The sequence below is a fragment of the Alligator mississippiensis genome, chromosome 5 (genome assembly GCF_030867095.1).
Source record: "Alligator mississippiensis isolate rAllMis1 chromosome 5, rAllMis1, whole genome shotgun sequence".
In the NCBI taxonomy this organism is placed as follows: Eukaryota; Metazoa; Chordata; order Crocodylia; family Alligatoridae; genus Alligator; species Alligator mississippiensis.
The window spans coordinates 75,662,806-75,678,917 of NC_081828.1; the positions used below are offsets into that span (position 1 = coordinate 75,662,806).

Sequence of the window (16,112 nt, forward strand, 5' to 3'; positions counted from 1 at the left end):
GCTAATGGGGGCAGATGTGAGCTACCCACTGTGGGCGTGAAGCTGTCTGCTTTGCTGTCTTTGCTGTGGGAGCCCCGCATCAGCCACGTACCCCCTGCCTGCCCAGCAGCAGGAGGTACAACTCACTGCCCCTACTGCTGCCAGGCAGGCAAGGGGCCCATGGCCAGTGCAGGGCCACCAGAGCAAAAGGAAAGGGCATAAGAGACCCAAGCCCACAGTGGACAGCCTGCAACCGCTGCAGGCACAAGTCTGGGAGCCCCACCCCCACAGATGAGCTCCCCGCAACTTCATCCCGCTCCCTGCCCTGGTCCTGATTCACTGCCCTGGCTTGGCAGCGCCCCCAGACGCAGCCCCTGCGCCACTCCCTCACTATGGGGGCCATGATCTGACCACCCCCATGTCCCTTCCCCTCCACAGACTTACCAGCAGTGAGCTGCTCTCCACACTGCCCAGCTCCATTCCTGGCCATATGTATGTCTGCACAGCATGCACATGCACACGATGTCTGGGGGGACCCCGGCCAGAAGGCAATTAATTATATTTATCAGTGAATATTAATTGGGTAGACCAACCAAAAAAAGCCAGTAGCTGATGATGTAAATTTCCCTTTTAATTGGTGTCGATCTGATATGCAACCGATACATCAGTGTACCCCTATTATCTACTACACCCCAACCTTGGTGTCATCAGCAAACTTCCTGAGAGTGCAATTCATCCCATGTTCCAGGTCATTGATGAAGATATTGAACAAAACCAGCCGCAAAACCAACCCCTGGGGCACTCTACTGGAGGTGAGCTGCCAACTAGACAGAGAGCCATCAATTAGTACCCTCCAAGCCCAACAATTCAGCCTGTTTTCTATCCATCTTACAATCCATTCATCCAATCTGCACTTCCTTAGCTTGCTTACAAGAATGCTGTGGGAGATGGTGGATGGTGAAGTCAAGGTATATCACCATCAACTGCTCATCCTGTAGCCACCGAGCCAGTCATCTCATCCAAGAAGGCAGTCAGGTTGGTCAGGAATTACTTGCCCTTTGGTGAATCCATGCTGACTGTTCCCAATCACTTTCTTCTCTTCCAATTACTTAGAAATTGATTCCCTGAGGACCTGCTCCATAATTTTTCCAGGGACTGAGGTGAGGCTCACAGGTCTATAGTTCCCTGGATCCTCCTTTTTCCTTTTCTTGAAGATGGGCACTATATTTGCCCCTTTCTGTGTTTAACTGGTGCAACTTTCAAGACAATGAAAGAGGCAGTTTTGTACCTCCCAGCGTGAAACTGGAAGATTTCAAGCTGATGTCTTTAAACTGCAAGTGGGCAAGACTCCAATTGTTTCAAAGGAGGATTTATTACCCATATCTCCCCTCTTCCACAGACAGCTAATTCCAATCTGCCCCTGCCCCACTCCTTTCAGGCCACCTGAGAAGAGGTGGCAAGACATCTCTGCTGACAGCATTCTCAATTTGGAAAGAGTCTGCTTCTCCCTCATAAAGAGCTGTAAGTCATCAGTGGAGGCAGGATATAGATCTCACTCATTGGGAGCCTGAGAAGGAATCAGATGACAAAAGCAGCTGCTCACAAACCTCCTGGATACAACTGAAAGTGTACTGATGGGATATGAGCCTGCCTTTCACCTGCCTCAACTTAACTCAGAACTACAGTACTGCAAGGAGTTGCCGGACAAAGGCAAGGAGGGACAAGTCACTGGGATCAGAATGAGTTCAGCTTCCCCTCACCTAGTTTTGGAGATGTCCGCTGCAGGAAGCATATATCTTATAGCAGAGTAAGCAAATGATAGCAACCCAGCCACTGTGACTCCCCTCCTCTGCCTGATCACGGTCTACAAGGTTCCTGGTTTTCACAGCAGCAGGCAAAAGAAACAGGGTAGCTGAAAAACTGAAGCATTTTAAGGACTTTCTGGGTGTCTGACCAATGAAGACAACCTCCTCACAATCTTTTTGACAATGGCCTGTCACTTCAGACATCCCTGCCACTATCTAACACCTCTCCCTCCCCTATAAGAGACAGCAATAGTGACACAAAAGCCAATTTAAGTGTTAGATTAGTTGTTCTCAACCTTTCTGGACTCAGAAACCCCTCACTGGGCTCAAGGTCTCTCTCTAACATTTGTGAGTTGAGCAGCCAGGGCTGTCCCTAGGTGGCTGGGCAGAGGGGGGCATGAATCAGGACAACTGTCCCGGGCCCCACACTTTGGGGGGGCACCACGGAGCAAGGTGAAGCAGTGGCAGCGCAGAGCTGGGCAGAGCAGTGACACCATGTCCAGCCACTCGCGCCCCCCCCCCCCGGCCGCCACTGCAGGGGCAGGGCCCCGCACGGGCTGATTTGCCCTGGGCCCCGCACTCTGCTCAGGTCGCCTCTGTAACACTTTTTTTTTTTTTTTTTAAATAAAGTATTTATTACAGTGCTTACCTACTTGCAGAGAGGCCGGGCAATGGGAGTAGGGGATTGGCAAAGCAAGGACAAGCTTGAGCCTGTCTTTATCTGCTTATCTCCTTATACCTTGTAGCACCCTTCAAAGGATCTGATGGCACCCCTGGTGCACAGCACCCTGGTTGAGAGTCAGTCAGGCACTTTCTAACTTCTTCCAAAATTACTTTTCTTGGGCCTAACATTTCAAAATAATTAACTTCAATTCTTGCAAAAAGTATCTCCCTTTCAGTAAGTTTCAAGTAACCCATTAAACAGAAGCAATCTTCAACCCCAGTATTAAGTTACAGGCTTTTCAAACAGGCTCACTTAACTCTAGAAAACTACAAGGAGTGAAGATTCAAGCCTTCTACAACAGGGAGTCAAAGATGCGGCCCGTATCCTGGATGAGCCTTGCGAAGCCCTATCATCTGGCCTGCAGTGCTGTCTGTGGGGCTTGAACAAGCCCCACATGCTGCATGTACTGGTCCTGGCACTGCATACTGCAGAAAGTACAGGGGCTGAAAGTAGTGTACACTCTGCATGCAGCACACAGGAACAGTCTGGGGCACAAGCTGCACAAGGCACATGGGGCTGGGCCAGGGAACATGCTGCATGTGATGCCTGCACCAAACAGGCCCTGGACACTGGATCTGGGGTCCACAGACCAGTTGTGCATTTCAGATCCAGCATCCAGGACCAGTCTGGCGCTACATGCAGCATGTATCGACTGGCCCCACATATCCCAGACCATGCATGGGGCCAGTGCCATCTGCACGTGGTGCATGGGGCTGGAGTCGGCATGCATACTCCAACCAGTATGCGGCACCATTCTAAGGCATGTGCTGCATGAGGCACCAGCCTGGCCCTGCATGCTGGATCCAGCACATGAGACCAGCCTATTGCCCAATCTGGTCTAGCACCCCTCACCCAATTGACAGGGACAAAGGAGTTTTCACCCTTTCTTTACAAGGCTTCCTCATGAATGAGCAGCATCTTGGTACCTTAGCTCTTTGGCTTCCTCCACACATCAGAGATCTTTTCTGGTGATACTTAAGCTTGTATCGTTTTAAACTGGTGGTACTCAATCTGTCATAGTTTAAGAACTGCTGCACTAATGAGACTAAACAGAAAAATATGAACTTGCCCTTTACTCACTTCAAAACAAGATAAAACACCCAGCTGCCTTTAGATACTATTCTTGTTCTCCCTCAGCCCAAAGTTTGGCTTTGGACAACAGCCAACACCAGACTAGCCCAAAATTTCACAAACCGTGGGGCAGGCTGCATTTTTGTGGCAGGAAGGAAGAGGGTGTTGCAGCCATGGGAACTGTCAGCAGGAATCAGTAGTGTTCACTGATGTAGGGAGGGTATGGCAGTAGTTGACTTCACTCCCAGGGGAGTAAACCAGAAGTTTGGAAAATGCTAGGGATGCACTGATAGATTTTAGGGGCCAATACCAATAGCCAATATTTTAAGAAGGCATATCAGCCAATACCGACCCGATACAGCTGCCATCAGCTGGTAAGTCTGTTGTGGTAGAAGGGGAGGGACAAGTGCTGCGCAGCTGAGGCGGGGGGCTGGGGACAGAGGTGCAGCTCATGGGGTGGGGGCAGCTCCCACCAGTGCTTGCACCCCAGGAGGGCTTGGGGGGGGGGGGGCGGCAGCAGCCACAGCCAGTACTGAGCAGGGCTCTTCTCACCAGGGGCTGGGCTTGGAGTGGGGTCCAGCAGCACTGGGAGGAGGCTGCAGCCACCCCAAATTTTGCCACTGCTCCGCTTCCAGCCCCCTGCTGCTGCTTAGCGCAGCCACAGCTTTTCCCGGCACTTGGGTGGAAGTGGGGCGTTCAGTCAGGGCTGTGCTGGGCAGCAGTGCAAGGCTGGGAGTGGAGCTGCGGCCAAATCTGGGGCGGCTGCAGCCTCCTCCCAGCACCGCTGGAGCCCACTCCGAACCCAGTCCCTGGCGAGAAGAGCCCTGGTCAGTGCTGCCTCTGGCTCCCCCCCACAGCTGCAGCCTGCCCAGTGCTATGCAGATCCAGGGGAAAATGCCCCAGCCCTCCTGGGGTGCAAGCTGCAATGGGAGCTGTCCCCACATCATGAACCACACCCACCCCATGCCCCAGCTGAGCAGCACCTGCTGCTGCCCCCTCCCTCACCACAGGGGGCACTGAACTACCCCTCTATGCCCCTTCCCTCCTCTTCTGACTTACCAGCTGAAGGCAGCTCTGCACGCTGTCAGCTCTAATCCATGCTGTGCTGCGGCTGTGTGCAGCGCAGGCATTTATGGGCCAAATTATTGGCTTCTTGGGGCAATAGCCAATTTAGACAATTTTCTTTATATCAGTACCGATCTGATATCGGACCAATGTATTGGTGCACCTCAAAAAAGTGCTGGACTAGCCTATTAATGAACCAGCTGAGGGGCGCTCAACCTCCCACCTGTGTTCCAGATCGGGCCAGCAGCCTTGTGTCATCCAGCCCCCCATGGGTCCGGACACTTGGTGGCAGGACAGCAGCAGCACCGTTCCCCTACTATCAAGTCTTTGGACTCATGGGGAGCTCAGGGCCCAGCGTGTTGGATCCAACACCTGAGGGGGCCAGGAAGGGGTGATGCTGGGTTCCAATGTAAGATATGGTACGAAATCTAGCCCTGTACCACTCACCTGGCTTGTAGGGCCAAAATGTTGAGCTCCACTGAACTACCCTATTCACATCTTGGGTGGGGTGAAGGAAAGGGAACATTTTTCCTCCCTCCACCAGTCCAAAGGGTGAAGAGAGATTTAAAACCCCATTAGAGCACATTTACCATGGACAGGCATTACAACTGTAAAAAGAAATATGCATTTTTAGCCACCCAAAAATGCGCACAGGCATTCAAGCTTTTTTTTTTTTTTTTTTTTTAAAAACACACACACACACGACAAGGCAGTTCTACAAAGAAATGTTAGCTCCTTTCAAAAGTACTTTTTCAGCAGCCTAATGATTTCCGTGCCACATGTGATATCTATCCAGTTATGCAAAACTGCTATTGAGAGTACCTCAATACACCAGCATCTGAGGAGGCTGTACTCCTGGCTCACCTGCCCTCCCAAGTATCCAGGAGGACAGTTTGGTACCCCAAACTATTAACCCAGGAAGGCTGAGCCAACTCACAAATCTCCACAGTCTACTCAGCCTTGCCTTTCTTTGTGGACAAGATTAAGTCCTTCCTGCCCAAGGAACAGGACATGAATCCATTTCCTATGGCTCTTGCCATGCAAAGCCAAAATAACACCCCAAAGTCCATTCCCATTGCATCAGCATCTCTGGGTGTTATCTATAAGCCATGCTGGAGGAAGGGCACCAAACAGAGGGCTATTTCTGCCCAGGCCTGAACTGGGACACTATCAGGCAAATGCGATAGCCACTACACTAAACCTAGGTTGTGCAGAAACCAAGGTAACTGAGCAGAAATTCACAGGTGGCTGACCTTATGTCCACATCCACTGAAAGTCATGTAATGGCTTTTACAAGCAGTAAATGCCATAGTCAGAATAAAGAAGGAAGTCTTCAGTTCCTCTTCTGAAGCAGAGACAATGTTGGAGCTCTTCTGGGCAGTAACATGTGTTTGGTGTTGAGAATGGCTGCTGCAATTCATGAAGTACCTTAACTGAAGTGATGGGGAGCTTTCTCACAACCCCTCTGCCCCTCTTCCCCGCACTGCTAACCACCCACAGATAGGTGAGGCTATTGAATCTCAGTGCCACCTGCTGGACAGCCAGGGACACCTCCAATGCTGCCCCTTCCACTGCATGGCTATACACAGTCCTGTGGACCAGTGTCAGGCATTGACTTCATGCCAGCAGAAGTACACCATGCCTGCCAGCACCGAATTTCAAGAAAATTCCAGGCCTTCTCTACACATTTACCTGATCATCTATTTCAAGATGACTTCACTTACTAGTTAGTTCCCTTGGTATTTTTATTTCCAAAGGACAAATTTTGACAAACTATTTCATTTTCCCTCCATCTTTTTGAAAGCAAATCATGACTGAGGCTATTCTCTATGCCAGGGGTTGTCTACTGCAGGTACACATACCACTGGGGGTACTTGGAAAGGGGCTAGCAAATACACATGGGTGGGGATCACCACCCTGCACCACCACCTGCCAAGTGCAGGGCAGCCTCACACATGGCCACCATCACCGCCAGCCACTCACCCACCCCTCCCCCAAGTGTACCCAGAAGGGGTGCACTCCTTAAAAAGGATTGAAAACCCCTGCTCTATGCTGTCCTCAACTTTCTAAAGCCAAGTCTAAAATAGACTCATCTGAATACGAGCCACAGGGCAGGGGGTAGCAGGTATCTATTGTGGGCTGCAAGTAAAATTGACAAGCCTTTTTGGCAGTAGAAGTTATGAACAGGTGCACTGCTTCTCTGCACTCCCACGGTAAACAGTGGGAGGGGAGTCCCCTCTGGCAGGTGTGGTTCCCTAGGCAGCCAGCCAATCAGATCTTTCCTCATCCTTGGCTGTCCTCAAGAACCTCTAGCAATACCACCTCCCCCCACTCTGCACACCTGCTGAGGGCATAAGCAATATGAACTCTTTTGATGCTGTGTGATACTCCAGGCAACTGGAGACTTGGACCGCTGTATATGCATTTCCCATTTTCATGGCATTGCTAAGACTTCCCAGGAAATTTGCACTTTGAATGAAGGCCTATTTATGCCCTAACATGCATTCATACCCCATTAGCACTCCCCTCAATCACCATCTGCAGAGAGAAAGTTATCAGGAGCACATGAGACCTGTGGGGTTAAAGGAGAAACAAATCATCGTACTACACAGTAGCCTTGCACTATGAAGATGAACACCACTAGTTACTTAAATATAAACCACTACTTCCTAAGGTCTCAATGACCAAGGGAAGCTCTTACTCCTACAGCAGAACATGATCCAGATCTCATCTCTGATTCCCCTTACTGGAAGATCCAACAAACCCAACCCAGGTTTCACCTTCATACATGAGAAAGAGTAAAGGCCAGTGCTCAACTTCCCTCATGAAGGGACATGAAATTCAGAAGGTATAGACCATCTTTATATCAGGATAGAGTAATTAAGGATGTTAACGGATTACCCCATAGTCACCATTGTATAGAAGTCCCCCTAAAAACTTAAGGACACTAACTTTGGCAAAAGAGCCCATTTTGAAGCCCAGCAAGAGACACCAACACTACATTGCTTCACATCTGCATGAATTTCTGTCCAGCATTCAACATGGGAGGAGTCTGGCCATATCACACGAAGGCTACAATCCCCATTTCTAGAACGTTATGAGACCTGACCCAACAAGCAGGGTCTGAACACCACTCAAGTGTCGCCAGATAAGAAAACTAAGATTACACTAAATTAGTTGACAAAGGGTATTTCCTAGAATTTCTACCCCCTGCCTCCCATACAACCAAATTTAATGCTACCACTGTGTACAGCACAAAAGTTTAAAATGGTATATGAGCATGCAACTGATCAGCATATGCTCTCTCACAACTGCTTCTCACCCAACTCACCCAGAGGTGCACTGATAGAATTTTTGGGGCCAGTGCTGATAGCTGATAGTCAATACTTAAGAAGGCATATCGGCTGATACCAATCTGATTTCCAATACAGCTACCTCCAGCTGGTAAGTCTGTTGTGGTGGAAGGAAGGAAGGGGCATGGGGGGGGGGGGAAGGCAGGCACTACCCAGGTGGGGCAAGAGGAGGGGCAGAGCCACAGCTTGGGGAGGGGAGGCGGCTTCTGCCACTGCTTGCACCCTGGGAAGGTTGGGGGGGAGGGGGGAAGTGTGCGCCCCCGGATTTGCGCAGGGCAGGCTACAGCTGGGGCTGCACGGGGCTTTTCTCAGCAGGAGCTGAGCTCAGAGCAGCTGGGAGGATCCTGCATCCACCCCAAAATTTGGCACTGCCCTGCTCCCAGCACCACTGCTGCCAGACGCCTAGCGCAGCCCTGACCTAATGTCCTACCTCCACCCACGCACCGGGAAGAGCTGAGGCTGTGTCAGGCAGCGGTGAAATTTGGGGTGGATGCAGTACTCTCCCAGCATCACCAGCACCCTCTCCAAGCCCAGCCCCCTCTGAGAAGAGCCCCACACAGCCCACCCTGGCCCACGCAGGCCTGGGGGCACACCCTCTCCCCCTCCTGGGATGCAAGCAGTGGCAGGAGCTGGTGCACCCCCCTCCCTAACTTGGGGGGGGGTGCATTTGATTTGCACCCCCACCCCACACCCCTTCCATCCCTCCTCCCCTTCCACCACACCAGACTTACAAGCTGGAGGCAGCTCTCTACGCTGGCGGCTCTGCTCCTCACTGCCCGAGTGCTGTACTGCGGCTGCGCACAGCACAGGCAGATACAGCCAATTTTCTTTATGTCGGTACGGATCTGATATCGGACCAATGCATCAGTGCACCTCTACCTACCAGGAAGGGGAAAATACCATCAGGGATAAAAGAATTAACCGCAGTATGTCATCTTTTAGAGTAGTGGCCCCCAACCTTCGCTGTCCCTTGGACAACCTACAAAGCAAAGTAATAAAACTGTCTCCCATCTTTTTCCTCCCCATTCCCCAGTTTGCATTCCAACTAGTGCTTCCTATTTTGCTCTCCTACAATCCCTTAACATTTTAAAATTATGATAAGCATCTTTGATGTAGTTAAGTCTATAAGGTGCAAATCTACCTGCCTTCCAATTGAATTAAACCAAATTTGAGCGTTCAGTCACTAGATATTAAACAGTTTAAACAGCATACCTGTTTTCAAGCAAACACTGAGCTTTATCAAATGACTGTAAATTCATCTGCCATGAAGTCAATTCCAAATGGAATTATAACAGGTGTTATAATGAAGCCTTTTTGCTTGTTTGTAAGCACAAATAAAGATTTCATAGACATTAGGGGCCGGAAAGGACCTTGTGAGATCATTAAGTCCAGCCCCCCTGCCACAGTCAGGAAGTCTGCTGGGGTCAAACGATCCCAGCAAGGTAAGTTTTTTGAATGAGTCCAGACTAGGTGCTTGCACCACCTCTAGGGGGAGTCTGTTCCAGACCCTGGACACACAGACTGTAAACAAGTTTTTCCTTATGTCCAGTTTAAATCAGCCTTCCAGAAGTTTGTGGCTGATACAAACTAAGGGTCTCAATATCTTAATATCATGCTAGGGGGTCTCAAACAGTGCCTTAGATCAGATTTGCACTGCCTGATTCACATGCATAGTGGATCTAGTCTACACTTGTCTCACTTTGCCACCAGAAGCATTAGTGGTAGACAGTAGCAGCTGTGCTACTAAAGCAAAGTCAACCTGGGAAGGGGGTCAGCTACCAGAGACAGCAGCAGATGACTGACTGTGCTCTGCAGATAGGGAATAACTTCTGGAAAAAAAAGGAGGATCCGTCCACACTCAAGAGTTCTTTCAGCTTTCTGTGGACAGGACCAGAGTTCGGCCCACCAAACTTTGTAATGTAGATAAGGCCCAAATTCTTCAAAATGCCTTTAGACACATGAGAGACCTGGTTCACAAAGTGATATGCATCAGAATTCTGGAAGCCAGGCACATCAAGGAAAAAGAAAAATACTGAAGCATTAAGACTGTCAAATCACTAGATTGTTTTAATGTACCCAGATGGGGCTCAGAAGCTTATTAAGCAGTATCGATAAGAGTTGTATCGTTTAACTGTGTGTGATGGGCACAGAGATGCTCTAAAAATGTATTAAGAGTATACCACTTTACAGGAAAAATCAAGAGTCAGTCAAAGCCAGGCATGAGAGGAGAACAGCTGGAGATGAGCCACTTCTCAAAACTTAAAAGATTAGAGATAGTGCTAGAATTGCTACTACTAGTTCTGGTGATTCTGCCCCTGGCTTAAGTCAACCTACAAAACAGGTTTGGGAAGGCTTGTCAATACAGAGCAACAAAAGGTCTCTCACAGGAACCACTCTTCTAAGAGACAGTAGTTTAATAGGTGGGAGGGCATCTGAGATACTTGGAACAAAGAATGGGTAGACAAATATTATCCAGACCGCTCGTTTTAAAACCCCTTTTTCTCTACAGCTGTATTCCCATTGCACAGATTATGCCTAAGAATTTATTCTGTAAAAACCACATCCGCATAGGGGAGTTTTACTAGGGTATTTGGGTTTGCAGGTTGTAGACATGGTCAGTAACTGACAGACCACACTGACAGATGCAGACAACAGACCTAGCAAAAAGCCTGAGTTATTAATATTAGATGCTTAAACTGATATAGAACATTAGGTGTTTAAACCAACATAAAATCACTAATCAATAAGCTTGCATTTAAGTCATAAGCAGTGGCCTGTAAAAGTAGAATAAAAATTAGAGGTGCACTGATACATCGGTCTCACATTGTATCAGAATCGATAAAAGGAAAATTGACATTATCAGCAATTGGCTTTTTTTGGCTGATGTGGCCGATGTCGCCAATAAATGCCACATGCATGCACACAGCCACAGTGCTGCACACAGGTGGCCAGGAGCACAGCCAGCATGGAAAGCAGTGTCCGGCTCGCAAGTCTGTTGTGAGGGAAGGGGTGAGGGGGGAATGAACGGGCATGGGGGGGGAGGGTGCAGATTGAGACTCCTGCAGTGAGGGAGGAAGTGGGGCTGGGCAGGCACTGCACAGGTGGAGCAAGGCATGGGATGAAGCTGTAGTTCATACAGGGGACGTAGGGAGGGAGAGCAGCTTCTGCTACCGCATGCACCTAAGGAGGGCATGGGGGCACATGCCCCCCGGATCCGCGCACAGGGCGAGCTGCTGCTGTGGGCTGGAGCCAGGAGTGGTGCTGATCTCTTCCTGACGGGAGGGCTGGGTCAGGCTGCACTTGGGGCAAGCAGCAGCAGTGATGGAAGGGGTGGGGCTGCAGGGTAGGCTGCAGCCACCCTAAAATTCACTGTAGCAGCCCTACCACCAGCCATCCCAAGTGCAGCCTGCTTAGTGCCCCACACCAGGAAGAGCCCAGCGCCACCCCTGGTCCCAGCAGCAGCCCAACCTTCCCCATCCCCTCAGTCTGTATACAGGGTAACAGTCCCCCATACCCTCCCAGGGTGCATGCAGCACAAGCTGCCCACACTCCCCACAGCCCCCTGACAAGCCACAGCTCTGTCTCATCCCCACCTTGGCTGTGTGGCATTTACCCCTGCCCCACTCCCTCCCTCACCATGGGGGCCTAGATCTGCACCTCACCCCATACCTGTTCCTTCCCCTACGACAGACTTGCCAGCCGGATGCAGCTCTCTACATCTTGGGGTGGCCGACTGGTACTGGCTGATATGGCTCGTTAAAAAAAATAATAATAAAAAATAAATAAATAGAAATTCAGCCATCAATATCAACCCAAAAAGTCTCCATCAGTGCACCCCCCAAAAAAATCTGTTCAAGACCAGTAATATTAGGCTAGGCCAAATATGAACAACTGATTTTTGGGAAAGTGCTTAATAGCAGCAAAAGTAACAATTGATGCTTTGCCTGTTGATAATAACTGAGTGCATCTAGTAAGCTAGAATACTACTGAAATAATAAGGCATATCTTTGTTGCCAGGCTGGGCCATTTTTGAGGGACTTTTGCTAAATTACAGAAGTGTAGCTAAAGCAAAAGGCCCAGAAGTCTGTCTCAGAATAAACCTTTCCAAACATTACAACTGAGCTAGTCAGCAAAGTAAAGGAATCTGAAAATGACAAGTAGCATTCCCAGGTGATGAGAAACAGAAATTGCAAGTCCTCTCTCCCAGCACTGTAATTTTTACAAGGACACTAACTCAAACTAATTGGCATCTTCCAAGTCCATAAAGATAACAACTGGCTCAGTCCAGTTGCCAAATCTTGGTAAAACAAAGAAATTGACACACCACCAATCAAAGAACATTTATTAAAATAAACCATGTACAAATATTAGGTGCAGTAAACAAAAGATTTTGGGAAAACCGAAGCAAATTCAAAACAACCTGGTAGCCAGTCTGTATGCTACCTTCTTCCTCCCTCCTATACCAGCTGTACAGGCAAGAATCTGTATTATGCTGTTGCAGATAGCTAGGCAGACAAATGCTTACTCCTGTGCTTGGGCTGTAATCAATAAAAGGTTGGCTTCTATAGACCTGGTTTACCTCTTTATCCACCTTAAAGCTGATACCTTACCTGTTAAGAGGAAGTGGAGAATCGTTGGGAAATGCAAGTGTATCTTGATTTGGTGTAAAAAAAATAAAAATAAATAAAAAACATTAAAGCAATTATAACTGTCCCTTAGTTCTGCCTCTAAGCTTGCAAAGAGGTCATTATTATTACAGGCTACAGGTATGTAGTCTTGTCTCTGGAAAAACCAAATGGTACCGTGTTTTTGGTAATAGGTTAAGAATCACACCCCCTAACCAAAACACTCAGTACAAAGCCTATACAAAAGCCAGGCCCAAGGCACATTTCCTTAAGGAACAGCTATAAAGTATAGGCTTCACACCCACTTAAATGAAACACTGACTCTAAGAAGGCTTCTCCTTGTAGACCATTTTCTAGGCCATAGGATACTTTGTTGGTTCTCTCTGGATGGGAGTAAAGCCCCTCAGGGACACTTAATGGTCAGACCAGAATGTAACAATAAGGCAGTGAACACATCCTGGGAGGGGTCAAAAGTCTTAAGTGATTAAGAATGAATCCTAAATACCCTTTCAGTGTCTCCTCAATTATGGTGCAACTTCCTGAGAAACTTGGAATTTGATAAAAATGCCTAAGGAGTGGGGAAAATTAACTGAAATGATAACACATGATATAAAGTGAAAAAAGAATATCTAGCTGTGTATACACTGTGTTAATATGCAACTGAATGGTTTAGAAAATAATGTATAGAACTGCATGTTTTCAGGAGAACTTTGGATTTCTGAACCTGGGTATTTATCATTTGGGTTGACCAGCCAAATGACATGAATGAAGACTACTGGTTTTCAATCTGTAACAAGCCTGCAGCAGCAAGACTAGGAAAAGCATCCCTGGAAGCTGCAACATATTTTAACAGAATAAGTTGGCATAACTTAAAGGCAATAAAAAAAAAACAACCCAAAACCAAAGGAAATTGTTGTAGGTAAAAGAATGCTAGGAAGAGGGGATTTTTCAGCTCTTAACCAGAAGGTGCTAGTCAGCTAGGTAGCCAACAAGGAGACTAAACTAGGTATTTTAGTTTGCTGCATTTTTAATACTGTTTTATACTACAGATGAGTTAATAAAATGAGGTAATAAAATGCCATGTGTCCAAAGATGGGATACCTCCAGCACTGGACAACTGTTCATACCGAGGTTCCTATCAGTGAGTGTAACAGAGACCCTCACATCCTCAGAACCAAGTCACTCAACCTTGGTTAAGATCATCTCTAACAGGCTTGAGCCACCTGTTACAGACTGTTCAGACTGCAGCACGAATCCTCTCTTTCTATGAAGTTCACAAGTAATTTTACCGCACATGTTCCTGTTACACATTATTTATATTGCACTGCTCCATGTTTTTACAGTCTTCAACAAAGCTGCCTCACACGCTCCTTTGGAGGACTTGGTTTCTTTAGTACAGGTGCCCTGAACACCCCTAGCTCACCTCTAGGTAAATCAGCATCCTTCAAGAATGCCTTGCACAGTTTAGTTGCAAAATCAGAGTCCCACACTAGAAACTTTAGCTGGAATAAAAGCAGCAACAAGGAGGCTTTCTTCTTTTTTAAAAAAAATAAGCAACTGAGGAAACGTGTATGCTGGTACTGCAGCTGAAGCCTTGTCACAAGTGAAGGTTACTTGGACCATTACCAGCTGGTGTCTAGAAGGGTGCAAGTGGACAACACTCTCCAGCCAGTATCTCTAGGGGGAGGCAGGAAGTCTCTAGCACTCCTGCTGAGCAGCGTCCCCTTTCCAGCAGACAGAAGGCCCACGGCCCGGAGGCCTTTGGCTGGCTGCCTGCAGCAGGCCAGGCCAGGCCCCACCCCTTGGCTCCGGCCCACAAGCCTGTGGGGCTGCTCCCCAGCAGGCGCTGAAGCTGCCAGCCCTGCCCCTGCACTCCCGGCCCGCAGGAAGAAGGATGGAGGCAGCGGAGGCGGAGCTGGGCGTCGGGGCTGACCCCGCACAGCCGGGGATCGGGAGGGATCCCCCCTCCCCCACGGCCGGCCGCCAATGGAGCTGGGCCGCAGGAGGCGCCGGCCCCGCCAGCCCAGAGCCCGCGGCGCAGCGGGGAAGGCGCCCGGCTCGGGAAGGCGAGGGGCCGTTGGGGGTAGCCCGGGAGACCCGCCCCCTCCCCCTACACCGCGCAGGGAGGGGCGCACTCCGGCCCGCCCCACCGCACCGCGTGGCGCCCCTCCCCCCGGCCCCGCGCCATCACCCTCGGGCCCCCTCCCCCCTCGGGCCGCGCCGCGCCGCCCGCCCCCGCGGCCGCCCCGGCCCCCCCGCCGCTCACCTCGCTCCTCTTTGTTGGCGGCGCCGGCGGAGGCGGGCGGCTCGGGCTCGGGGCCCAGACAGGCGCGGCACACGGAGTGCAGGCAGGGCAGCAGGCGGGGCTCGCGCTCGCCGCGCAGCCGCTCGTGGCACACGCCGCACTGCTCCACCAGGTCTAGCGCCTCCGCACGCTTCTCCCCGCCGGGGCCACCCGCCTCGGCCGCGGCCGCTGGGCCCGACATCGTTGCACCGCCGCCGCGCTCCGGGCCTGTGCAGCCGCTGCGCGCCCGTCGGCCCCTGCAAGGCCGCGCGCCGTTGCTCCGGCTCCGGCCGCCGCCGCACACAAAACAAAACGCCTCAGACAAGGGGATCGGCGCGCGCAACCCCCAGCGCGGCGCGGCCCTAGCCCCGCCCCCTCTCGGCGCGTCACAATGCCCGCCTAGCGGCCGCGGCAAACCCACCCAATCACCTCTCAAAAAGGCGGCGGAGAGGCGGGGCTCCAAGGCCCGGCTGGGAGTGGGAAAGGGGGAGGGGAGGCGGCCATTGGTCTCCTGTACGTACCTGAGCGGGCGGGCTGTAGCGTAGGCAGTGATTGAATGGGAACAGGCCAATCACTGAACGGCATCAGCGGGCGAGGGCGGGGCTGTAAAGAATGACAACTTGCTGGACCAATCCTGCGTCTTCTCCCCTCCTGCCTGAGAATGATTTAGGAGGGACCCCCCACCCCGCGGGAAGAGTTTTCGAGCGTTCAGTGAGCTGCTGCCGCGTGGAAAGGGCCTGGCGGGGCTGGCGCCCAATCACCCACCGAAGCTGTGGGATTTACAGGGGGCGGTGCCTGTCGGCCTGGGAGGGCCGCGGTGACTGACAGGGCAGAGGGCCAATGATCGTTTCTGATGGACCTTCTGCTCCCGCCCCACCTCGTTGGAAGTGTTGAGCTCCCCCTCCCCGCCCCACGTGCGGCCTCGGTGGCTGACCTAGGATGGGAATCAGGAGTCACTCCAGGAAGCCTAGCCACAGGCTTGCCCTGTCCTGTCCTGCTGGTCTGACCCCACTAAATTCTGCCACTTTGATTAAAGCTGCTTAAATTGAAGCCGCTTAGAATTTTGGCGGACTAGATTCACCTAAGGCGGGGTCTGTTCCACCCCTTCCCCTCAGGCCCAGAGCAGCCCTCCAGTTTCCAGGCCGGCCCTGCCGAGCGCTGCGGGAATTGCTGCTGCAGTAGGCCGCTCCTGCACATGACACTGCC

At 50.7% G+C, this 16,112-nt stretch overlaps 1 protein-coding gene across 3 annotated transcripts in view; it reads right to left on the bottom strand.

The window, feature by feature from the left end:
• TRIM28 (tripartite motif containing 28) overlaps positions 1–15,249 on the bottom strand; it is a 52,950-nt gene extending 37,701 nt beyond the window's left edge. For 2 of the 3 annotated variants that reach the window (XM_059728492.1, XM_059728491.1), the window contains exon 1: positions 14,889–15,249. In XM_059728492.1, the coding sequence (XP_059584475.1) occupies positions 14,889–15,108 (220 nt within the window). In that variant the 5' untranslated portion in view covers positions 15,109–15,249. The remainder of the gene's footprint in view (positions 1–14,888) is intronic. The other variant, XM_059728493.1, reaches the window with a different exon arrangement.
• Between the last annotated feature and the right edge of the window lie 863 nt (positions 15,250–16,112).